The sequence below is a fragment of the Mus caroli genome, chromosome 16, assembly GCF_900094665.2.
Source record: "Mus caroli chromosome 16, CAROLI_EIJ_v1.1, whole genome shotgun sequence".
NCBI lineage: Eukaryota > Metazoa > Chordata > Mammalia > Rodentia > Muridae > Mus > Mus caroli.
In genome coordinates this window covers 10,108,957-10,124,088 of record NC_034585.1, presented here as the reverse complement: position 1 = coordinate 10,124,088, position 15,132 = coordinate 10,108,957, and the positions used below count along the sequence as shown (strand labels likewise).

The 15,132-nt window shown below is 42.8% G+C and overlaps 1 protein-coding gene across 1 annotated transcript in view; it reads left to right on the top strand.

Annotated features, from left to right (window-relative positions):
- The window catches only part of Parn (poly(A)-specific ribonuclease), a 129,997-nt gene that overhangs the window by 36,803 nt on the left and 78,062 nt on the right, over window positions 1-15,132 (top strand). Inside the window, exons 16-18 of the mRNA XM_021185317.1 lie at window positions 794-869; window positions 3,017-3,127; window positions 3,663-3,732. Coding sequence (XP_021040976.1) covers window positions 794-869; window positions 3,017-3,127; window positions 3,663-3,732 — 257 coding nt within the window. The remainder of the gene's footprint in view (window positions 1-793; window positions 870-3,016; window positions 3,128-3,662; window positions 3,733-15,132) is intronic.

Below are 15,132 nucleotides of genomic sequence, written 5' to 3'. Positions count from 1 at the left end.
CACACACACACACACACACACACACACACACACACACACGGTTTCTCTGAATAACTGCCTTGGCTGTCCTGGAATTTGCATTGTAGATCAGGCTGGCCTTGAATTCAGAGATCCACCTGCATCTGCCTCCCAAGTGCTGGAATTAAAGATGTGCTCAACCACTGCCCAGCTTGTCATGTATGTTATTCAATAGGCCATACCTGCAAACAGTTTGTCCTTTCTCTGCCTGCCTTCTTATTTTGCATATTTGGACGTATATTCTAATAAGGATAATTTAAGTTAATGTGTTTACATTCTTGTCAAGGACTTTCTGAAGCCTCCTGAACAATACGTTAAGACAGTGCTTTCTAGTTCTGTGTCTCTACCAGCAATGGAACTGCCTGTAGCTTTTTTGCAGTGCCAGTCAAAGTACTGACATCCCCAACCCCTCAGCAAACATGGAAGTTTTTTTCTCTCTGCCAGTTTTTTTTCCCCACAATTTTGCTTTTGTAATGAGGTTGGCTTTAAACTCTTCCTCCTGCTGCCTCAGCCTCCCAGGTAGCTGGGATTACAGGTGAGCACCAGCACTGCCTGAGTTGATAGGCTTTACACTGTAAGTCTCTCCATTCATCACCTTTCAGTAGTGACCCTTGAACTTGTTCCTTTCACAAATGTGTTCTAATGGCTTCTGTTCTTTTAAGAGACACAAGAGGGCAGTATGGCGTGCATTTCCCACCTGGATACCCTAAATTGGCTCTCCTTAGTCTCTTGCTCTGAGATGACATGTCCTAATTCTCCACTTACTGCTTTGCAGGATATCATTAACAACACATCCCTTGCAGAGTTGGAAAAGCGGTTGAAAGAGACACCTTTTGACCCTCCTAAAGTTGGTAAGAATATTGAACATGAAAACCATCAAACTTTGGAAATTACTATGTTAATATGTTATATTCAACTTTGGAAATTCAAATACGTTATATGAAATGTCTTGGAAATGGTAATGTGTTATTTGTGGACTTTGGCTGGGTTAACTTCTAGGCCCTTGCTAGATGGCTGCTTTCTGAATAATGATGGTATTCTAGTTCCATGTCCAGCTATATCCACATCATGTTAAGAGTTTCATGGTAGTCACTTAACTGTGATGTTTGGCAATTAAAGTTTTAAGGCTTTTATTTCCTAATGGTTAGAATTGTCCCAAAACTTGATGTATCCTTTTATCTGGTGCATTATTTGAAGATCAGTGACTGATCATTGGAGATGCAATGAAAATACATTTTGGGTCTCAGAAAACCTAAGAAACTGGGCGTGCTGCCTAGATGAGAGCATACCTGTGTCCTCTGAGCTAAACAATGTCACTGAGGAAAGCCTGTGTTGAGGCACTGTGTCCTCAGTCCTGTTACCCACATTGAGTTGCTGACCTGCAGTTAGCATCCTATGGGCTGTGGTCAAAGACACTGATCACAGCACTAATGGTCCAGAAGTTGATGATGCAGGGTAGTAGGGTAGCATTGCTTCCCTTCTGGGTAATGGCCCAAGAATCCAATTACGATGTGAACTGGGTAGAGGGAGGGAAACCAATGCCCTGTGTGTAACTGTGTACTGGGATAATTGTTCTGGGGAATAATATCTTTAGCAGTTGGTGTCTAGGGTCTTACTTAAGCACTACATTGTTAAAAGGCTTTCTTTCTTAGCAAGTGTCAAGCCCAATATTTGGTATGTAAGGAAATTAAAGAATTCTTACATAAAAAAGCATAAATGATCCCAGCCATTCCATCACTAGTTTCTGCTCTTGCTTCTGACGAGGCACTCGCCTTTTTTTTGGGGGGGGGGGTGTTCCTCTGTGTAGCCCTGGCTGTCCTGGAACTTACTTTGTAGACCAGGCTGGCCTCGAACTCAGAAATCCGCCTGCCTCTGCCTCCNGAGTGCTGGGATTAAAGGCGTGCACCACCACGCCTGGCTTGACAGTGGCCTTTTTAACACTCATTTCCCACTTGATTTTAGGAAATAATTACTTATGAGTCAGAGCTGTATTCTGTCCTATTATTTTCATATTTCTTTGGTACAGAATTTACTGAAAAGCAGATTATTCTCACATTCATTCAGCACTTGTATGTGTGACTAAGAATTAACTTATAAATGGTTTTGTAGTACAGTAGCCCCATGGACTAAAGACAGCATAACAGCAAGCTCTGATCCATTTTGGGGTTGAATGTGCTTTTGTCTGTATAAATTGCTAGGTTTGGACCAGCCGGGGGCCCTGCTGCATCTGGTTGGACGTGTTGTTTTCTGGGACTATTTGGGACACTGGTGGAGGATGGTTATGAGCATGTGGCATGTTCCAGGACCCTGCCCTTTGCTGCCCTCCCCCAAAAGCCTTACGAGGGAAGGTGGATTATCATCTCATTTTTAGACAACTGGGGGGCTTAGGGGTGCAGTGCTTTGTCCAGGGTCACATTTGTGTGAGTGACAGAGGAAGAGGTTGACAGTCATCGCATGACCTCTCAGCGTTGCTGTTTGTTATTTACTTTGTTTACAGAGTCATACTTTGTAGCTGAGGTTGGACTAGAACTCACTATTTAGCCTAAGCTGGTCTCAAACTTGCTGTGGTTCTTTTGCCTCAGCTTCCCACGTACATCAATTTTAGGTGTGGCCACCGTGCCCAGCTTGGAGTCCTGCTTAGTCTCTGCTTTGTCCTACAAGTATGGTAAGAGTAGCAAGGAGGACTTGTCACAGGATGGGAAGCATAAGATTGCAAATGGCTCCAGTCAGTGTGGCTGTAGAGGCCTACAGCTGAATCTTGGTAAGGAAACTGAGGCCTTTTTTTTTTTTTTTTTTTTGGTCTGAACTGCAATTCCCATTTTTAGGGATTTTGTTATCTCGTATTATAAAAATAGAACTGAGCAATAAGACAGATCTCTTTGTGTCTTCAGGCCACATATACAATACACAAGACTGCAGTGTGGATTTGGCCAGGCATCATGCTTCATATTTTGCAGTGCTCTGGGAGAAATTGATCGTTCCTTTGTTTCCTCTTTAGAAAGTGCGGAAGGCTTTCCAAGCTACGACACAGCTTCTGAGCAGCTTCATGAGGCGGGGTACGATGCCTACATCACAGGGCTCTGCTTCATCTCCATGGCAAATTACTTAGGTACCTGAGATACATGTTTCTGTCAAATGGAGTGGATAGACCAGGCTTAGATAACAGATTCATCCGTGTTTCTCCTGGTGCAGGAGACTTGGAACCCCGGGATTGAGGTGCCTGCACCTGAACACCAACTTTCTAACAGTTGTCATTTACATATCCTCACACTGTAGAGTGCCAGAGGGAGGAAGCACCTGTGTTTCTCGTGAAGGAACCTGTTACCCTATTTGACCCCCAGAGAGCTCATTTAAGGTTGTCATTGTTTGGAATGTGGCTTCCATCTGGAAGTGGGGAAGGGATGGCAGTCTGTATCACCACTGTGGTCCTAGGGTCTGGCCGTCCTTATAGAAGCAGCAGGGTGTTGAGAGGGGAGCTAGAAGAGTTGAGGCGGGGACACGCAGGAAGGGACAACTGCCTGCTTCCTGTTGTAAGATGTGTGGACCTTCAAGAGTACCATTACCTCTCTGAGTGTAACCCACCATGTCCGAGCTTCTGCACGTTGACCATGTACTGTGTGTAATATCCTGCTTCTCTTCTCTAGGTTCTTTACTCAGTCCTCCAAAAATGTGTGTGTCTGCCAGATCAAAGCTCATTGAACCCTTTTTTAACAAGTAAGTAAGCAGAAGGTTGCAGCCTGGTTCTCACACTGTGGACAAGACCCATATCTTGGGGGACAGGGATCCAGGGTATATTTTAATTAAATACTTCTCATCTTTAGTTCTCAGATTTTTTTGAAAGTAGAAGTTGACTTTTTGGAAAGAAAGTATTTCTGATGGCATAGGTCTTTTCCAAAAATAAAAGATAGTGGTTTTGGCATTTAAAGCATCCTTCAAAGGATGCTTGTGTTTTAGTTAAATCCACTTCCTATCAAACTTTACACATGACATTATTATTTATTCGTATTTGCCTTATTAACTGATTACATGTTATTTCTAAGGAGATGTTAGATAAATAGGATGCTGAGCTAAGAAGCCATGCTTGTAATTGCATGCTCATTGGCTCTCTGTTTACGTCTTTTTCCTTTTGTGGTATGCAGGGGATTGAACCATGGTCTCATGCATGCTAGTGTTCTCCTGTCTATTTCATCCAACGAGGGAAAAACTTGTACTTGCGATTTCTGAAGAAGTCTTAAATTAAGAGCATTTTTCAAGAATCTCAAAGATTGTTATTTCCTACTGTGGTTTGTGCTTGTTTGGCAAGGTCTAAACTAAAGTTATAGATGTGGTGCCTGAGCTCTGTGCCACACCCCTCAGCTTTCTTGGCTTCAGTCTCTCTGACAGAGTTGATAGTAGATTCTGTGTGAGCCAAACAGAATGAGACAGGCACATCTATCATGGTATTGTGAACAGCTGTTTCAGAGCTGGGAGTTTCATCACTTCTGTACATCATGTGCAGCAGCTCCATTGTATCATGGCTTTACAGGGGAGGATATTGTTTCCTTAGGGTGTCTATATTACCTATAGGTCTACAGTTCTTTATTTGGTATGCTGTAGTGACAACTACTACTTCCAAACCAAGATTCTTACAGGCTCTGTAAGATATTCCCTGATAGTGATATTCCCTGATAGTGGTATTCCCTGAGTTAGTGAGTTTTATTGTGAATTATAATGTGGCTTCCTTTATTTTCTTTTTTCTCACTATCTTTCTCCTATCATTAGGAATCTTATCTGTGAGTGCTTTGCCTACATTATATCTGAACACCATGTGTGCTTCTGGTACCTTCAGAGACCAGAAGGAGGAGTTAGATCCCCTGTAACCGGAGTTTGTAACTGTTTTTTGTTTTGTTTTGTTTTGTTTTGTTTTGTTTTTTGTTTTTTTGAGACAGGGTTTCTCTGTGTAGCCCTGGCTGTCCTGGAACTCACTTTGTAGACCAGGCTGACCTTGAACTCAGAAATCCACCTGCCTCTGCCTCCCAAGTGCTGGGATTAAAGGCGTGTGCCACCACTGCCCGGCTGTTTGTAACTGGAATTACAAACAGTTGTGAGCTGCCATGTAGGTGCTGGCAACTGAATCTGAGTCCTGGAAAAGCAGCCAGTTCTCTTAACTGGTGAGTGGTCTCTCCAGTACCCCTTTTTTTTTTTCTATTTTTGTTGGTATTTTATCTGGAAGTTCAGAGGAAATATGTATGATATTGATGACCTTTTCAAAAGAGAGCATTGTGTGATGTTTATTGGAAATTAAGTTGAAGTTTTTTGGCATGGAAAATGAGTTGTGCTAACACAAGTTTCTTTGATGTCTGGCCAGTTCATTAAGAGTGGGGAAAAAAGAGTGAAAAATCATTTTCTTAGCATTAACCTCTTATTTCAGAGCAGTGTTTTTCTTTGTAATTCTTCTTAAATCCATGCCATAGACCATGGAAGCCACTGGTGCCAATACATATGATTGAAGTTTCAAGCATCTCTTACATTTTTATGGACATGGTATTTCATTCTCTGTTCTACAGTATTTTTCAAATTGAAATGTTTAGTTCCTGCAAGTATTTGAAGCAGAAGTTCTCTCTCTATTACATTCAACTTACAAAGTCAGGTGTTGTGGATACCGACTGGGTTAGAGGGTGACTGCATTTAGCTTCTGAGTCTCACATGTCCCCAACAGAGCAGAACAGCCTGATCAAGAGCTTTTCTGCATGAATATACGCCAGATGCTGTACAGCAGTCTCATTCCAGGATTTCAGGCCTCTAATCCTGGTACTTGGAAGACAGAGTCTAAGACTACCTCTGGACTATACAGTAAGCTCTAGGTCCACCTAAGCTACAGTGTGAAATTGTCTCCACCAAAAAACATAAGGCTTCATTTAGCAAGAGAACATCTGTCCATTTAGGATTTTTCTTTTTGAGGGGCTAAAGTCTAACTAAATACATACCTAAATTAGTTGAATAGGGGATAAGATCAAGAATCCTTCTACAATTTTCACTGAGAAATTGACTTTTGGCCTATTTTTTCTTGTTTGTAAATGCTTTGAAGAGACAACACTGTGGTTTTTCTACTATGTGTTGTAATATCTTGGGCTGGTGCAGTCATATCTCCTGATGCACTGCTACTTTTGACATCTCTTGTGTTGTGGTTTAGGAGTCGCTGCACAAAAGCACTGGAGTATTGATCTCAGTCAGACAGGGATGGTTTATGGTTTGCACTCCCAGATACTGAGCAGACCTCCAGGACCACAAAGAAATAACTTAATTGTGGTACCATCTGTCCTGCAAGCAGACTTTATAGGAAAAACCAGGTTCAAACATTTAAAAGGCAAGGGGGAGCAGTATTACATTACTAGACAGAGTATTATCAGCTGACCTTTAAAAGCTGATTGGTCCTGAGCAGGTAAGAGAGGTGGTGAACGGGGGAAGTTTTGAACATTGAGATAACAGAGCATGGGTATTATAATCATAACTCTGCCTTATTAGTAGCATTCTTCAGTGTCACCCACAAAACCACAGTGAGCTCATATGCAGGTGCAGGAGCTTCTGCCTGGTGGTCACCTCTGACTCAAGCCATAACAGTTCATATTGACCTTTAACTTGGTGGGTCCTATGTAAAGCTTTGTGGAATTCCTTAAGATTAACAAGCTTCAGGATGTACAGAACGTAACATTAATGGGATTTGAGATCAGCATGACTCTGCTCTGACTCAAGTTAGTTTTCTTTATCAGTGACTGGCAGGCATGTTACAGCAACAGTATGAAGCAGCTGTCAGGCATGGAACAAAATAGCTACAGCTATTCTGGGGTTGGACAAGATGGTTAGACCACATCATCTTCCTTCCTAGCAGTCACATTGTTTGCAAGTCTGACCTATCATATTAAAACTTTAGTTTTGTCATTTTTCAAGTTACCATGTTTATAAACATCAAACATTGGCTCCCAATATTATATCAATGAATGATTTTAGAAAAATATAACTTTTATTGTTGCAGGACATTTGATCACAGTGTGAATTCTGAGATTGGATTATTTACTGAAAAAACTGTTTCTAGTTGTGGTGTGGCTCATTGTTTAGCACACACCTTAAACCCTCTTCCTGGAATATAGATACACCCTTAGTACACACCTTTAATCCCAAACAATGAAGATAAAGTTAGTTTGTAGAAACACCCACTTTTGAAAGTGATATCTAATTGAGTAGCAGACAACATGATGAATCAGAGAAAGATCTGACAAAATAGGATATGCCCAACTTTCAAGAGAAGAGACATAAGGGAAGCTACTTAAGGGGCAGTACAGAGAAAGGAGGCAGTTTTACCAGGACAGTTTATAGAGAGACAGGTTGTAGAGAGAGCACAAACTAGACACAGGGAAAGACCGATGTACAAGTCCACAAGCAGCTGCTTGTGGACGTTGTACATCGTGGTGCGCACTAGGCTCCGCACCACGATGTACAACGTCCACAAGCAGCAGGGTTGAGCCTGAACAGCTGAGTTGGACCAGCCAGCCAGAATTCAGAAAGCGCTAGAAAGGGTGAGCTTACTTAGCAGTAAATCTCAGAAGCTGAAAACATTCTAGGTCTCGATAAGATTGTTCGGAGGCTTGCAGCTTCCATGACTAGGCCCAGGTTAGCAATTGGAGGGGTAGTAAGCCTCAGAGACTACAATTACCATAGGAGGATAAAAGGGACTTTTCTGAAGGCCAACTTATTTCATTAGTCTCTTATTTTTTTATTTTTATTTTCAAACAGGGTCTCATGTAGCCTCTGTCCTCAGACTTTCTGTGTAGCTGAGAAAGATCTTGAATGTCTACTTATTCTGTCTCTCTCTTCCAAGACAATTAATTTTTATAGTCATTTCTCTAAATGTAGATTTCCTATACTGGCATGAAGTCTGCCCTCACACATCACAAACAGTTGTGTGTTTTGTTGTCATCAGATTTCTGTTTTAAAAGTAAAGTTTGAGGCAGGTTGGCAGAATGGCTCAGTAGGTAAAGGCACTTGGCACAAAAGCCTGGCAACCTGAGTTTGATTCTTAGAACCCATTAAAGGTGGAGTGGGAGAATTCACTCTACAGAGTTTTTGTGACTTCCACGTGCATGCTGTAACATGTGTACCCACATATACACAGCATGCACACATACAATAATAATTATAAATAGAATTTTTAACAAAGAAGAAAGGGGTAAACCTTGAACGAAAGATGAATTCATATTTCCATGTAAAATTGTGTGTGTGTGCATGTGAATGTGTGTGTACCCACTGACAATGGGGATGGAACCCTGTATCCCATGTGTGCTAAACCTTATGACTGAGCTATACCTCCAGCCAGTGAAGTCCGTATGTATGTGCATGTGTGTGTGTGTGCATGTGTGTGTGTGTGAAAACTGAGGCATGGCAATGGGAGTTGGGTGGCAGTGTCCTGCTTGTTTCCGTGACTCTCTGGTCAGGACATGGTCTATTTTATAACCTTGATCTATTTGAATCAATGCATAAAAAAACAGACTTAGAAAAGATACTTTGGCCAAACCCTTTAAGGCTGGAATGAGATAAAAATATGCTCTGCTTTCACTGTCACTGAGCTACAGAAGGAGAGTCAGGCCTTTGCCTTGTATCTTATGAACAGCTGTCTGTCTGTCTGCACGGCATTCTGACATCTCTTGAAGACAACTTCCTATGAAGCTTAATGAAAATAGGGGTTCCTCCTCTACTTAGCACTGCCTTCCTGCCCTGCTCCCTAAAAGAATCATTGTGGTTGTGGCAAGATGTAGGCTTTACATTTTTACTTTAATGCTAGCAGTGAACTCGTTTACCCTTTGGCTATAGATCTGAGTGTGGAGTATCTCCTGCTGTGTGTTCTGCTTTCGAGAAGGAAGACTGTGCCAGCCTGGTCAGCCTGGTCAGGGACGCAAGGTCACTTTGAACTGGGCATTTACAAACATTAATATCCTATTATTCAAATGATGATAATGTTACAGTTATGGAAGGTTGTGACAGCATATTTAAGAGCAGCAAGTAGAGAGAGGAGATGATTCCTTACAGCCCAGTCTACAAATAAAGCTCACTCATGTTTTATCCTTTCATCTAAGGAAAGTGACCATGTTCTGGCAATTTTAACTGTAGTCAACCTGCACTGTGCTCTCAACGGGTTGCATGTGTGCACCTGCCCAAGAGCTACCTGAATTGAGAATCGCACACACACACCAGTTAATTTCGATATGCCTTGACTAGCTTAATAGCTGGGTTCTTCTAATCCTTCCCTTGGCTACCAAATACTCCCCTCTGGTATTCAGAGTTAACATCCTTTAAAATCTATATTTCTTGTCTGCTACTCCAGACTTAACCAGGGAAGTGGCTAGGGCCACTCACCGCAATTCTTACATGGCTGGTCCATTCTATGCCCCTCTCGTGGTGATTCTGCTTCTTCCTCTCAAGCCTAAAAGTCCTGCCTCTGTCTTTCCTGCCCTGCCATTGGCTGCTGGTATCTTTATTTACCAATCAGAGCCAACAGGGGCAGGGTCCCTCAGTGTCTTCAGTGCAGACACTATTGTAGCAGTTTTGTAGATCAAAATTAACATTATAACACAAGCGGCATTAGCCCCAGTCCACTTCAGGCAATAGACAGGGTCTTTTAATTTTTTTTCTTTTTTTACTTATTAATAGTTGGGGAATACTGTGAATGCAGATGCATGCATACCGTAGTTCATGTAATCCTTGTAATCCTTTGTTCATGTGTGGATGTTAGAAGACAACTTTGGGGAGTTAGTTTTCTCCTTTTATATGTAAATACAATGTAGCTGTCTTCAGACACATCAGAAGAGGTCATCGGATCCCATTACAGATGGTTGTAAGCCACCATGTGTTTGGTGGCATTTGAACTCAGGACCTTCGGAAGAGCAGTCCTTGGTGCTCTTAACCGATAAGCCACTCCCTAGCCCTCTCCTTTTATCTTTATGTGGGTTCTGGGGATCAATCAAACTCAGGTTGTCAGGCTGGCCATCTTGATGGCCCTGTTTTTTTTATATTTTATTTTCTATTTTTTTTAACACAATATGTATGGCTCAAAATATATCAAAGTTGATTGACTTGGGTTTTTTTGTTTGTTTGTTTTTTGAGTCAGGGTCTCTCTGTGTAGCCCTGGCTGTCATAGAAGCCACTCTGTAGACCAGGCTGGCCTTGAGCTCAGAGAAATCCTTCTCCTGCCTCCTGAGTTCTGGGGTTAAATGTGTGCGCCACTTCACTGAAGAGATTTTGAGACTGAAGGATTAGAGCCTCAGCTCACTGCTGTCAGTGCCATTCATACCCAGCAGTGTGTATTCAAGGTCAGGAGTGCTTAGTGGTAATGTGGGGGAGAGGACATAGTCTCATGTCTCTCTGCTCAGCCCCCAGAGAGAGCACTGTTTTACCTTCTGTCCCTGGTCACACTGTGCAGTCTCCCCTCCTTACAGCTTGCCGATTGTTAGTGCAGGTGTGAGCTGTGCTGCTAGAGGCACGTGTGTCACAGGGCCACAGGGCTGTTTTCTGTCTGTGTTTACGAGTCAAACCATTTGCTCACTCTTTTGTGTCTCGTCTTTCTCATCTGCAAATTGCGGCTGCTAGGACTCTTCTGTGGGACTCTGCGGGTGGAGAGATACAGTTCAGCATGCTCCTCCATGCCCAGCACACAGCCTCACGCAGCTTGTCTCTCTGCACAAGGGTGGAAAATGGAAGAGGGGCTGTTTGATTCTTACAGGAGACACTGTATAATCGTATCTTTTGCACTGTTCATACTCTTTAAATAGGATTTTGTATTAAATTAGAACCCTTGGCCAGAAAGCAGAAGAACTGTGGTCCTAGGGAGAAGACTTGAATGGGTCGCTTTTCATCTGTTTTGTTTTCTTCCAGAACTTAGCAGGTTCTGGATTTTTTTGTTTTGTTTTGTTTTTTGATGTTGTTGTTTTTTTGTTTTGTTTTTTTCGAGACAGGGTTTCTCTGTGTAACCCCGGCTGTCCTGGAACTTACTCTGTAGACCAGGCTGGTGTCGAACTCAGAAATCCTCCTGCCTCTGCCTCCCAAGTGCTGGGATTAAAGGCGTGTGCCACCACGCCCAGCTCTCTGTTTTGTTTTTAAATAAAGGAGTCTTACCATGTTGCTCAAGCTAGACTCAATCTCTTGGCTTCTACCAATTCTCTTTTATTAGCTTCCCAAATATCTGTGGCAGTAGACTCTTGGCACTCTTCCCTGTTTGCTAACTGGGATGTGTGTGTGTGTGTGTGTGTGTGTGTGTGTGTTTCTGTTGTGTATGTATCTGTTATGTGTGTATTTGTTAGGTGTGTGTGTGTGTTTGTGAATCTGTTGTATATGTATCTATTATATGTGTGTGTGTGAGTGTCTATGTATCTGTATGAGTGTGTATGTATCTGGTGTCTGTGTGTGTCTGTTATGTATATGTGAGTACCTATAGAGATGACTAGAAGAGGGCATGGGATCCCCTTCAGCTGGAATCAGAGGTAGTGGTTGTGAGCTGGCCAATGTGGGGCTGAGAACCCAACTTTCATCCTCTCTAAGAGCAGCAGTGCCCTTAACCATTGAGCTGTTGTCTTTCCAGCCCCTAGCTACTTATTTCACTGACTTCCATGTGTCTTACTAGCTTTCTCCCTGTGCTTTCAATTGTCATACTGAATGGTCTCCTACTTAGAGAACAGAAAGTCGAGAGCTATTTTCTTTCATTTCTAATCAGAATCAGTCTTTTTCCAACTTGCCTCCAGAAGCGCATGGTGGCAGCAGTTGCACACAGTCGTGTAACAAGGTGGGAAGCTGCTGGGGAAATTTCCACGCTAGCAGTGCCTAAGCCTACCTGCAGGACTTCCTGTCCCCTGCTGGGTCTTGTTATTTAGTCTTGCCTAAGTTTTCAACCCTCCAGTCTCACTATATGTGGAGGTCAGAGACATCTTGCTGGAGTCTGTTGTCTTTACTGATGCAAATGTGTATCATATTTACATGTGTGTTTCTTTGAACATTGTAGCATACAGTGGGTTAATACTGGCATTATTTTGTAATCTTTTTTGGACTGGTAGGGAATGATTCAGATGAGCCATAGTTTATGGCATTGGGTCATCAAAGAATCACCTTTCACTTCAGTGCCCGCCCTGGGGTGGAGGTGGAGGGAAGGACTCCATGTCTGATGAAGGTTATGGGTGTCAGTTCTGTCTTGTATAGATCAGAGATGTTCTTCAGTGTGACCTTCGTGGTTAAAGCTTACTTTGTGGCCAACTCACGCTCTGAGCTCAGGGTGGCAGCAGTTGCACACATGGTCTAGGAGGTGGGAAGCTGCGGGAACATTAATTTTGGTTCAGCTCTGCCGCATTAGGGTTACTCTCATCGTTGTGAGGCTCTCTCTAGAGCCCCTGTGCCATGTCATGCACAGGTCTGATTTCTGTGTCCTCCCTGCTTTGGGGGCTGTTTAGTTCTCTGCAGCCTAGATGTGAAAGCTTAGAGAAGTGCTGTCACTAATTCACGTGAAAGTGATTTCTGTCAAATACTGGGAAGGCAAGTCTGATAGGGCAAGACTGACACAGCGTTTTCAGGAGAGATTTGGATGTTTTACCCAAGGGTAAATACTGCTTACTTTTTTATTACCAAATCTTAGCCTTTGACGGTATTGTGCATGTGCACAGTGCACTTAGCCTTTGACAGTGTTGTGCGTGTACACAGTGCATTCTGGTTGCTTTTCCCTCTACTTTCCCTCATCTCCTTCCATCCCCTGCCAGCTGTTCTTCTTTCTTATAATTTCCTTTCCATATCCATGACTTTTTTTTTTTTTTGTAAACATACAGAGTTTAATTAGGACTGTCTCAGTGACCTTGGGTTTGGAACTATACATTAGCACCTAGTGGGCTCACCAGTGGCTGACAGCTGGTGTTTACACTTCCTCCTTTAGTTGCCAGTAGTTCAGCAGTAAATGATAGGACCTTCTGAGCCTGTTCCCTATCCTTAGATGACTGTAAGAGAGCCCTGGTATGTAGGGCTCAGTGCCCTGGTATGTAGGTGTAGCTACTGTGAGTTCATGATTACCATGCTGTCTGTGTCCTGTCTAGGAGTTAGGGTTCTGCAGCCCTTCTTCCTGTCTTCTGACTCTTTCTATATTCGTTCCAACCCCTCTTCTGAAATGTTCCCTGAGCCTTAAGGGGTTTATCCAAATGTCTTGTTTAGGGCTGACCATTCACTTACCGTCCTTCATTCTTAGAATTGCATGTAATGAGTCTCTATATTTCCCTCTGTTTGCTACAAAGAGATTAAGAATGGACTCAGCTCCAGGTCTTTGTCTCCTCCACTGAGGGTTAATCCGGTGGGCAAGCCAGGGACGTAGGGAGGGGCTCACTCCCAGAAAGGCACACTCACCTCAGGGTACTGTGCTTTTCCTTTCAGGGACTTCTTCCCACTTCTCATGAGCCGCCATGATGTTTGGCTGGGCCTGCCAGCCATTCCTTAGAAAAGCATAACTGTTTCTTTTTCTTCTTGTCTTTTTCTTTGAGATGCTGGCCAAAGCCCAAGTATGCTTTTAAACATTAACTAATGCTGTGGGCCTCCTTGCTCCTTCTAAAGCCCTCTTCCCTGCCGTGCGTGCGGTTGCTGCCTGCTGCCAGGTGGCTGACCTCCATGCTGCCCAGCCTAGACACTTGGTTTTTGTTCCTTCTCTTCTTCCTTTCTTCCCTTCCTTTCCTGGCAGCTGTGAGAGCTACGGCTTGCCTGTCATGGGGTTTCTTCTTAAACTGTAATAACTTGTCCTCAGGATTCTGTTTGAGTCTGTTCTTTGCTCTTGAGCTTCCCTTTGTTGATACCACCAGATAGTGGTGGTTCATCCCAACACTCAGGAGGCAGAGACAGGGATCTCTGTGACTTTGAGACCAGCCTGGTCTACATAGTGAGTTCCAGGCCAGCCAGGGATATACAGTGAGACCCTGTCTCAGAAAACAAACAAAAACCAACAACAAAAAAGATTATTGACACCTTGACTCCACCAGCAGCCAGTTAACTGTGGTTATTGTTTTGTTTATAGTATAGCAATGAGCATCTTACCGATTCAGCTTTCTCTTTTTCCCTTTTTGTTTTGTTTTGGTTTTTGGTTTTTGGGTTTTTTTTTTTGAGACAGTCTCAGGGTCTGAGGGTCTCACTATGTAGCACCGCCTGGCTTGGGATTTTCTATGTAGACCAGGCTAGCCTTGAATTTATATTAGCCACCTGCTTTTGTCTCATGAGGATTGAGATTATAGTTGTGGGTCACCACACCCAGCTCAACTTTTATTCTTGAAATTGAGATTAAAAATTGTAAATTATCTCCTTGACTTTAAAATATTTTTATTTTATGATGCTAGAGATTAAACTCAGGAATTCACATAGGCAAGTGATCTACAATCAATTTCTCCTGTCTTGCCATTCATTAATTTTTATACTTGATTTTAGCAAGAAGGATAAGCAGTGATAATTTAATACTTTTTTTTTAGATGTATTTTATGTATGGGTGTTTTGCTTAAATAGGCACTCCTGGCACTCTCAGAGTCCAGAAGATGTCATTAAATGCCCTGGAACTAGAGTTACAGATGGTTGTAAGCTGCTGTTTTGGTTCTGGGAACTGAACCTGCATCCTCTACAAGAGTAACACGCACTTAATTCCTGAGCCCTCCATCTCTCCAGCTCTGGTATATGTTTCTCAAAGTCTCTTTTCCTCCCACAGAGTTTAAACTTTTTTATGGGTATGATTGCTTTGCCTAACATTTCTATATATGTACCCTGTGTGCGTAGTGCTGAAGAGTTCAAAAGAGGACACTGGATGCCCTGGAACTGGAGTCCTAACATGGGGGCCACTGTGTGGTTGGTTGCAGGGAATCAAACCGAGGTCCCCTACAAGAGCAGCCAGTAATCTTTGAGCTGCTCACCAGCCTCAATTTGTAATTTTCCAAATTTGTTATTGTACATGTGTGGTGTTGAAAATATCTCAATCTGGGGTTCCTACCTTGCCTTTGACCATTTAGTTCCCGGATAAAAGAACACACAACTTTCATATTTATAGTAAGTGTTCATCAGCACAAGAGCTGGGCAGATATCTATCCTTTATGC